The 9405-nt window shown below is 44.5% G+C and overlaps 1 protein-coding gene across 1 annotated transcript in view; it reads right to left on the reverse strand.

The window, feature by feature from the left end:
* IFT172 (intraflagellar transport 172) overlaps positions 1-9405 on the reverse strand; it is a 41569-nt gene extending 32164 nt beyond the window's left edge. Inside the window, exons 1-13 of the mRNA XM_032653325.1 lie at positions 9265-9405; positions 6527-6670; positions 5840-5952; positions 5370-5409; positions 4999-5064; positions 4708-4787; positions 4402-4489; positions 3367-3581; positions 2347-2470; positions 1839-1934; positions 763-924; positions 355-408; positions 16-119 (exon numbers count right to left, since the gene is read on the reverse strand). Coding sequence (XP_032509216.1) covers positions 16-119; positions 355-408; positions 763-924; positions 1839-1934; positions 2347-2470; positions 3367-3581; positions 4402-4489; positions 4708-4787; positions 4999-5064; positions 5370-5409; positions 5840-5952; positions 6527-6670; positions 9265-9303 — 1325 coding nt within the window. The 5' untranslated portion in view covers positions 9304-9405. The remainder of the gene's footprint in view (positions 1-15; positions 120-354; positions 409-762; positions 925-1838; positions 1935-2346; positions 2471-3366; positions 3582-4401; positions 4490-4707; positions 4788-4998; positions 5065-5369; positions 5410-5839; positions 5953-6526; positions 6671-9264) is intronic.

Here is a 9405-nt window from a genome sequence, read left to right on the forward strand (position 1 = left end):
ACCTTGTGGGGTTACCTGATGAGATGGGGGTTCATGAATTCAGTACGTACAGAACCCAGGGTATCATTACTCCCATATTCCACCAGGGTTAGCTCTCCAGCATTGAAGATCATGCATACCTGGGGGTGAACGGAATTGTTATACAGTGGAAAGATTACACGAAGAAAGAGAGTCGAGGGAGGTGTGCCATGAGTTCAAAGTGACACCCACCTTTCTGTTTATTCTATTCCTCTGCCTATTTCACCCTCCCACTTTATCTGCTGTTTTCTCAACCCCTTGCCACTTGCCATCCTGCTACACAGAAGCTAGAAGGAGGCTTACCAGGACAGTGATGGTGAATCAAGCTCTACTCACATTTTCATTTTCAAAGAAATACTTCTCATTGCCACCAGATCCCTGCCAAGCTACCTGTTAAGGGGGGAAAAGACATAAGGGACAATGTGGATAGCTATCCAAGACGATGCTGAAAGAACAGGGTGGGATGCAGAGAGATGGAGTTGGGGAAGGCTTTGACATTGCACAAAAGAGAGGCTACGTCAGATTTTGCCCTAATCCCTATGCTTCTGGGAGATGGTATAAAAACAGTCCAACAACGGTGATTCATATTCCGGGATTCTAAGCCTCCCGGGTCTCATTCCCTGAAGCCAGGTCCCCAACAGCAGAATGTTAGAGCTTCCCATGGTGATCTCCCCCAGGGACCCCGGCTTGCCTGAGTAGCACCTCAGGACGCCCCATCCCCACCTCTCCATTTTTGGTTCCTACCTCACTAAGGCGATTAGTGTTCAGGTCCCCCAGCAACAGTGTGTCTGACGTGTGGGCCACCAGGTAGCGTTCTTTTCCCAGGATTTTCACCTCTTCCACCTCATAGCCATAGTGTGACTTGAGTACCACTCGGGTCCCCGATGAGAGGTTCTTCACAATCACCTTGGTAGGAGATGAGTCTGAGCTCCCCAGGCTTCCCCCAATCCGAAAGAGGGGTGAACATGCTGTGCCCTTCGCCCACCTTCACAGGGCTGACTAAACAAGGTATCATCTTTTTTCCTTGCCTGGCCTAGGATATTCTTGGTAAAAGGGACACCTCACATTTACATAATGCTTTACTATTTATGAAATACTTTAATATATTATCTCTTTTGATGTTTATAATACATACGATTCTGAAAGTTCCACTGGGTTAAACCAATCACTCTCCCTATGTTCCTGTAGCTCTTTGTACAAACTTTTATGATAACTTTACCACAGTGTGCTGTATTATTTTCTGATATGTCTGTCTCCTTTGCTAAAACGATCTTCTCAAATAAGGGACAACGTATTACAGATAACTATCTTTGAATTCTCAATGCTTAACAGTGCTGACACATAAAGAATGGATAAATATTTCTGGAGAAAATGGAAGACTAAAGGAATCAATGAATAATAAATGAAGGAAAGGAGGGCGGAGGTAGAGAAAAGAGAAAAGTGGGCTCAGAAACTAAGAAATGAGCTTGCAACGTCACACACAGTGAGTTCAGAGGCCTTAGAACAAAAGAATTCAGAATTATAATCCTATTTATCAACTTCCCCAGTTGCCATCCTATAGGCAGTGAAGTTTTAAACCAGGAAGATGTAAATGGCAATCTCTGTACCCCTTAAACCTGGTGGTTAATCCTTTTCTTACAATAAGCTATAAGAACTATAGCAGGAAAGTTGCCAGAGAGTTGCCCTGACACATTCTATTCCTCAGAACAGCTCTGCCAGAGGTTGATTTGACTCTGTGCTGTGGCCAGACCACAGGGAAGTACTACAAGGATGAGTGAGCCATGGCAAAATCTCAGTGTGGCAGGCTATCAGCCGCTTACCTGGCTAGGTCCCACATACGTCAACTCAAACTTATTCTTGTAAATGCTCCTTCGGAGGCAGCAGTCAAACTGTTCCACTCCACCACAGAGTGTGCCCTGGAAGGGAAAGTGACAGCATAAAGGGTAACACACACAATACGTAGGCATGTAGAGGGTATTTAGAGACACTCTCAAATCCTAGGTTCTAGAATCTACAGAAGAGTTGGCAGTAAAAGGGCTGGTAGTTTTTGGAAGTACCAGCAGGAAAGAGGTGGCAATTGCAGGACTCAAGAGCATCACATAGTGATGGGATATAAGGGAGAAATCATCCCTGCCTATAAAACTCTTGTCCCATTTGGCCTCCAATAAGGTATGCATTTCTCTTTCCCCTGTAACGTCAGAGTTTTAGGTTGTGGTCAAAAGGGAAGAGGACATTCTCTAGTGTCAGGAGAGGGTGCTTTAGGATAGGTGGGATTTTTCTTAATTTGAAAAAAGTCACCAAAGCAGAAAGGGGTTACTAGTCACACACCGCACAGAGTCGTGAGCCATCCCGCTTCCAGGCCAAGGCAGTGATGGTGTATAAGTTGGCAATCTCCTTGGGCTTTGCCTCTTCCCAGATGCTTCTTCGAGGGCTCCAGTTGAGTACCCGAAGTCTGAAATTAAGTATGTGGCTTTTAGAAGAGTTGGAGGCTGAGAAAAACTGAAAATGGGCCTGTAACGGAAGGAAATTAGTCTTGCTACATCAGAGAACAGAGGAAATAAAAGAGAACAGACAAGTTGGGAGGTCTAGTAGGAGAGGACAAAAGTGTTCAAAGGAAGTAAATTGGGAAAATCAAGTCAAAAGTAAAATGGAGTAAGAGAGATAGGAGTGGAGAAAATAAAAAGAGACGGTGGCTGGTGAGAAAAATGAGCTGTTAGCGATAGAGAAATATGGAAAAAGAAAAGAGAAATGGTAGGAGTCAGAGAAGAAAGAAAGGAAGAGACAGACACACATGAGACTGAAGGGGACAGAAAGACAGGACTGACAAAGCTGGGGTTAAAAGCGCTCCAAGGAAGAGATGGGACCCAGACTCTAGCTATTTATTCACCGTTCCATCATTCATTCATTCATTCACCAAACATTTGAGCACGCATTATATACTAGATGCTAAGCTAGGCCCTGGAGACTTAAAAAAAGAGAGAATAATAGGCCCTCTTCTCAAGGGCTCTTCAATTTAACCAGTTAGATACAAACACCAAACTATAATATAATGTGATAAACACTAAGCCTGTGGTCTGAAAAGGGGCAAAAGGAGCACAAAGAAAGTGGAGATGAATTCTGCTGTGGAATCCCGGGGAGAGGCAGAGACACAACAAGAGCACGGTGCATCTTGGAACTGCCGACACGCCAACGGACGGTGGGAACAGGAAGAGGAAATTGCACGAATTAAAACTTAAGAACCACTTGATTCTGATCCAGTCTCCCACTCTGGTTGAGAAGCAAAACTGGACTAAAGAAGAGTGTACACAGGGAAAGCAGGCAGAAGCTGCAACTGGAAAGGAGACCCACCTGTCATAACTTCCCAGCACAACAGACTGGCCCCCAGGACTTGCTGCAGCTGTGGTGAACTCCCGTTCCTGAGGGTCACGGCTATAGTCAAAAGTTTGTAGCACGTGGCCTTCCTTTCCATAGGCCACAATCCTCCGATCACAGCCTGCAGCCACAATGCTGTTGGTTGCCCAAGCCAAGGCATACGGTGGGCATGGGTGGTTCACCAACTTCCCCTAAGACAGAAGTAGGGGTTTCAATCACTCTGACTCTGAGGACTCCACCTCAGAGATTTCTCATTCCTAGCATCTGACACACTCACTCTGAAAATCCTGCTCTGCAGGAGTCTTTCTCCCAACACTTTCCCACCCCAACACATCTTAATCCGAAGACTTCACAAATTATCTTTCTGTCTTACACTCACGCACACATCTTTTATGACATATATACACACTTACTGACCTTGTGTTCAAGGGGGAACCTCAAAATACATGTGTCTGCAGATCTTTAATATTCACCTAATAAGGCCCCCCGAAGGAATCTGTCCTACACATTAACCAATACCATATAGGCCCACAGGGAGCATATGGCCCCTTTATTTCAGGAGGGATACATTTAATGATTACACAAGTAATTCTTAACATAAATGATTCAAGCAGTAGAGAATTACATAGATTAAAACATGAACCATCCTTTAATCCCCCATATTTTCCCTCTCAAGAGTAAACAACCCTTTTTTTCTATGAATTTATATACATAAATATATATTTTACATAAATGAGAATAATTTTCACTTTTCATTACTCTCGGAGTCTTTATTTCTCCTTGCCTCAAGGTCCCTTCCACCTGATTCATCCTTTCCCATAAATATTAAGCTCTGGCCTCCGAAAAACAAATCCTCTCTGTGGCCTCATCCAGGTGTCTCTCTGCCTGAGGTCTCATTCCTCTAGCCTCCTCTCCCAGCACCATGATCTAAATTCCTTAGATGTCCAACCTCCTCTCGGAGAGTTCTTGGGATTTCCTTCTCCCCTATTCCAGAGCATCCTTTATTCATACCTGTGACTCTCCAGAGCCTTCATCATCAAAGAAGTACCTAACAATGGTGCCATCTGCATGGCCAGAGAGAATTCCTTTCCCAGAGCAACTAAAAAATGGGAAAAGGAGGAAAGGAGAGAAATACAGGAAGACATTAGAGCATCCTGTCTCACCAAGAAAGTCCCCTTTGTCTGTCAAACACTACCCTTCCTGCGGTTCCTGCTACCAGCCCTCTCCACCTTTCATACTATGGTCCCCCAGTCCAGAGTCCCCTATAGATTTTCCTACCATTTCCAAGCTTTTGGGGTACCGCTCTTCCTTACTCACTTTGTTGTCAGGGACACCACGTAAGAATCTGTCCCATAGATGGTAGATGATTTATTAGTTTTGGTGTTTGCCAAACGAACCTGAAAATGGGAGAATGGACAAAAGTCTGGTTAGGCTACTTTCAATTTCACCCAGGTCCTAAGGAAAGAAAAAGAAAAAAACAAAAACTGTTCCCTGGGTAGTCTCCCCAGTACACAACTTGACCCTAAGGGAGAAGATTAACCATATACCTCTTTCCAGAACCGTTATCCCCATGCACAATATCTCATGTATTTCTCTTCCCTCCTTTACCTTCCCTTCAGCCAGTCCAAAGACAATGATGTATTCTGCTGGCCACTGCAGACAAGTAACAGCACTCTGTAAGAAAGAAAGAATGAAAAGGATAAACCTGTCTATGTATGTTAGCACTTTGATAACAACCTGAGCCTGAACATCCCACCACATGCCACCACTCCAACCACCTGTAGGGAAGGAGAGGAGGGGACACAACTGGGCTCTAAGGAGGAAAGCACAGGGGGATGAGCAGCCAGGCAGTACCATTCACACAGTAGGAAAAGTCAGAGCCAGATGTTAACAAAGGCAACTTCTCGTTGTATTTATAAGTGGATATACTGATACATGCTTGTTCATCCTCATCTCCCAGGGACTGGTTTGAACTTTACCGTCTGGATGAACTTGTTACAGATGACTTTCTTGTCACCCCTGTCAAATAAAAGGAGGGAAGCATATTACAAACCACTTCCATGAATAAACGGGCACAAATGATGCCGGGGGAGGGGAGGAATTGTAGATACCTTCCCTGGCCCGCTAGTGTTTCCTACCACTCCACAGAAGCCCTCAAAGGAGCCTGAGTAGCTTTGGAAGAATAACAAAGACAAAACATCACTCCAGGCTCCCCAGGATCTCACAGAGCCTCCTTGTTGATCTAAGACTGACTCTTCCAGGGATGGGATCATAGAACACGTGATGCACGCAAAGGTAGGGAAGCTACAACAACGGACTCCAGAGGGCCTCTGCCTTCCAAGCCCCAGCTGGCTCCTCAACCTCTCTATTCCCCCCTTCCCAGTGAGGCATTTCTTCCTGCCTTTCCCTTCTTCTCTGGGACACCTCATCTCCCAATCTCTATCCTCACCAATCTTCTCCAATCTTGTAGACATAGATGATGTTGTCAGTCTGTCCTATGGCAATCTTGGTGGAATCAGGAGAAAAAGCCATGCCCTTCACCATATAGCTCTTCCTGCCATACTAAGAGTCAAAAAGAAAAAAGGAAAGAAAAAGAAGTAATGAGTATCCTTAAAAGGGAAGAAAAGGTGGACTTCCCTGGTGGCACAGTGGTTAAGAATTTGCCTGCCAATGCAGGGGACATGGGCTCGAGCCCTGGTCCGGGAAGATCCCACATGCCACAGAGAAACTAAGCCCGCGAGCCACAACTACTGAAGCCTGTGCGCCTAGAGCCCGTGAGCCACAACAAGAGAAGCCACCACAATGAGAAGCCCACACACTGCAAAGAAGAGTATCCCCTGCTCGCCACAACTAGAGAAAGCCCTCACAGAACAACGAAGACCCAACGCAGCCACAAATAAATAAATAATAAATAAATAAATTTTTATATATAAAAAAAGAATACTGTGCTCTAATCTACAAAAAGAAAATAAAAGAAGAAAAGGTGCCTGTGTGACTGTAGTGGGCTTGAGGGCTTTATACTGAGAAAAGGAAGGGCGGGCCATTTCCTATGCCTGTGGCTAGGAAGCAGGATAGGAAGTTTTCTAGATTTAGAGTCCCATCAACAGATTAAGGTACACATGAACGTTCCCTTCACCTTCATGTCGGCTGGTTTGGTGGAGAATTTATCTCTTCGCTCCCCATGTTCATCATACAGCAACACCACTCGGTCCACTGCGCAGACAGCAAATTTGGCATTGTTCTGGGACCATGCCATGCAGGTGACCTTTGCAGCTCCATCCTGCAGAGGCAAAGGGGCAAAAATAAACCCAGGTGCTGGTCTAGAATGCCAAAAGCATTTCTAGTTCCATTACTTCTAGTGTGACTCTGGTCAATTTTCCTTCTAGCACAGTCCTTAAAACAAAGAGATCCCTATAATCCATCCAGGTCTCCAAGGCCATAGAGCCCTGGATGGTGAGAACAAAGTGCTTCTAGAAACCCATAATGCAAATGCACTAAGAGGTGACATGGAATATCAACTGTACCAATGTGTCCCTGCAGTGGCCTCCTTATTCCCTCATTCCCCAGGTCTGCTACTGAAATAAATGCAAAGTTTTGGTCTTTAGCCATTCATTCAATTAATGTTTTTTGAGTACCTTAATAAGAAAGGCACTTGGCCAAGGGCTAAGAGAGAGGCAAAGAGCAAAACATGGTCCCTGCCCAAGGATCTAATAAGATGGTACAAAAAATGGGAAAAGTCCCATAAGAGAGGCACATATAAAGCACTGTAATAGTTTGGAAAAGTCTGAGATAATTTTCCACTTAAATGATCAACATTAAGCTTTGAAGAATGGATACAGTTAGGTAGGGAAATTACCTGAGGTAGAAGGAATGGCACGAGCAATGGCAAGTTCTGCTCAATAAATAGTAATTTAATTTAGCTGAAACTATATTGTAAATAGCAGAATAGAGGAGGTAAGTCAGGAAAAACAGACAGAGGCCAGTTCAACAAGGGTCTCTGAAGCTAGGCTGAGTTTGGGCTTATTTGGTAGGAAAGGGAGAGACAATGAAAGTTCTGGAATGGGAATTAAAATAATCAGAGTTGTGACTTAGGATAAACAATGCCACTTTGGTTTTTGTCTTTTTTTTTTTTCCTTAACAATCCACTTCACAGAAGCCCAAGTTAGAAGCGATCAACTCCCAGTGAATTATTCTTGCCATGTCTGTCCCTTCCACCACCAGCCCTGGTGGTCTGTGGTTCTGCACTAAGGATTTCCCTCCTTGAAATAAAAAATTTAATTTCTGCTCCAATTGTTTAACTACTTGGGCTCTACAGCCCTGGCTTAAAACATTGTTAATTTTTACTCCTAACCTACCCACTTCCAAAGTCAGAGGTAAAAAAGGCATTTTTCATCAAAGTCCTCAAACCGGAGTCAGAAAATAGCCACACCACCACCTTTAGCCCCTTCCAACTCTTGACTAAATTAGGTTAGGAGGGTAGAGGGCTTATCAATTATTGCCAATCATCTTCCTTAATCATTTTGCCCAATCCTGGGCATTCAGCCCTTACCTGCATAATGACATCATCTTATTTTGAAAGATTGAAGGAAGATTTCATTTCCAATTATTCCATTAGGGTAAAGGAATTTTAGAAATACAGATTCAGAGAACAGTTTACTGAGCAATGAGCACACCTCTCTTTTGTTCTAATTTCCTTCTATTCTCTTAAAGCCACATTCTCTGTGAAGCCTTCCTGATTCTCATAATCAATCAATTCTCCTTTCTCTACAATATGTACCTCACAGGACTGTAGCGAGGACTACCTGAGGTAGAGAAGAGAATAATAGCTAACCTTTAACAAGCATGGACTAGGCACTTTGCTAAGTGCTTGATACACATTATCTCATTTAATCTCATAACTGAGGTAGAAGCTATTATTATGCATCTTTTACAGATGGGGAAACTGAGGCACAGAAAGGTTAAGTAATTTGCTCAAGTTTACAAACACAGTTTAAGTGGCAGAACCAAGATTTAAATCCATGTGTGTCTGACTCCATAATCCACAACACTAGCTTCTTTACTTATGCTGCCCGGTACACCTTAAACATTCAGTTATGACAGATATTCTTATTAGCTTTCTATTATTTTGTCCTTTGCATTTTGAATGTCCTTCTCTCTTGTCTATCAGTTTTCACGCTGCTTTTCAGTTTACAACGTTCTCTTGTGTATACTACTTCCTTTAATTCTTCCCCCTAACCCCCTAAGGCTGCGATTATTATTACTCCCGTTTTCCAAATGTAGAAGTTTGGGTGAGTGCTCAGAGAGCCTGTGTGATAAAGGCTAAAGTCAGGGGCATCACATCATTTATTTAAAGAAGTGGGGCGCTAGGACTTGAATTCTGGCCTCCTGACTCCGAAACCCAGCCTTTCTTCACCATGTTCTAGGGCTCCTCCCTCAGTGTCCAGCCTCTTCTGAATCTGAGATCTTCACCATCAGAACGAACGGTGTGGTCGTTTGCACTCCTTTAGGTGGGGCTTACACCTAGCGCTCATTTGGGAGGTGTAGATTAATGTTCGTTGTTTACACGTGCGCCTCTGCCTCTAGTACGAGCCTCTTGAAGGCAGGGGCAACAGCTAAGCAAGTTCTGGATCCCCTGGAGCCCCACCATGGGACCCGGTACACAACCGATTCGTTAATGGAACGAAGTGAAAGCTACGGCGCTCAGCACTCCATCTCACCTACTCAACACTCTACGGACGTAGCAGAGTCCGAATCACAACTATAGCCTTCGGTCTTCTGCACACAGTAGGCGCTCAACGTTTTTAAACTTCAGTCCCCCACTTTTCTTGCAACATTAAGGCGGACGAGGGAGGGAAGAAGCACGCGACTCCTCACCTGAGGGCTCAGCAGGGTCCTCAGGTGCTTCAACTGCATGACGAACACCTGTCTCTCAGATGCCAACAGACAGCGGACAACTCCCGTGGTTACCTGGACAACCCGCCACGCAGCCGCAGCGGCAGCCGCTGACGCAGAAGC

Source organism: Phocoena sinus, chromosome 13 (genome assembly GCF_008692025.1).
Source record: "Phocoena sinus isolate mPhoSin1 chromosome 13, mPhoSin1.pri, whole genome shotgun sequence".
Lineage (NCBI taxonomy): Eukaryota > Metazoa > Chordata > Mammalia > Artiodactyla > Phocoenidae > Phocoena > Phocoena sinus.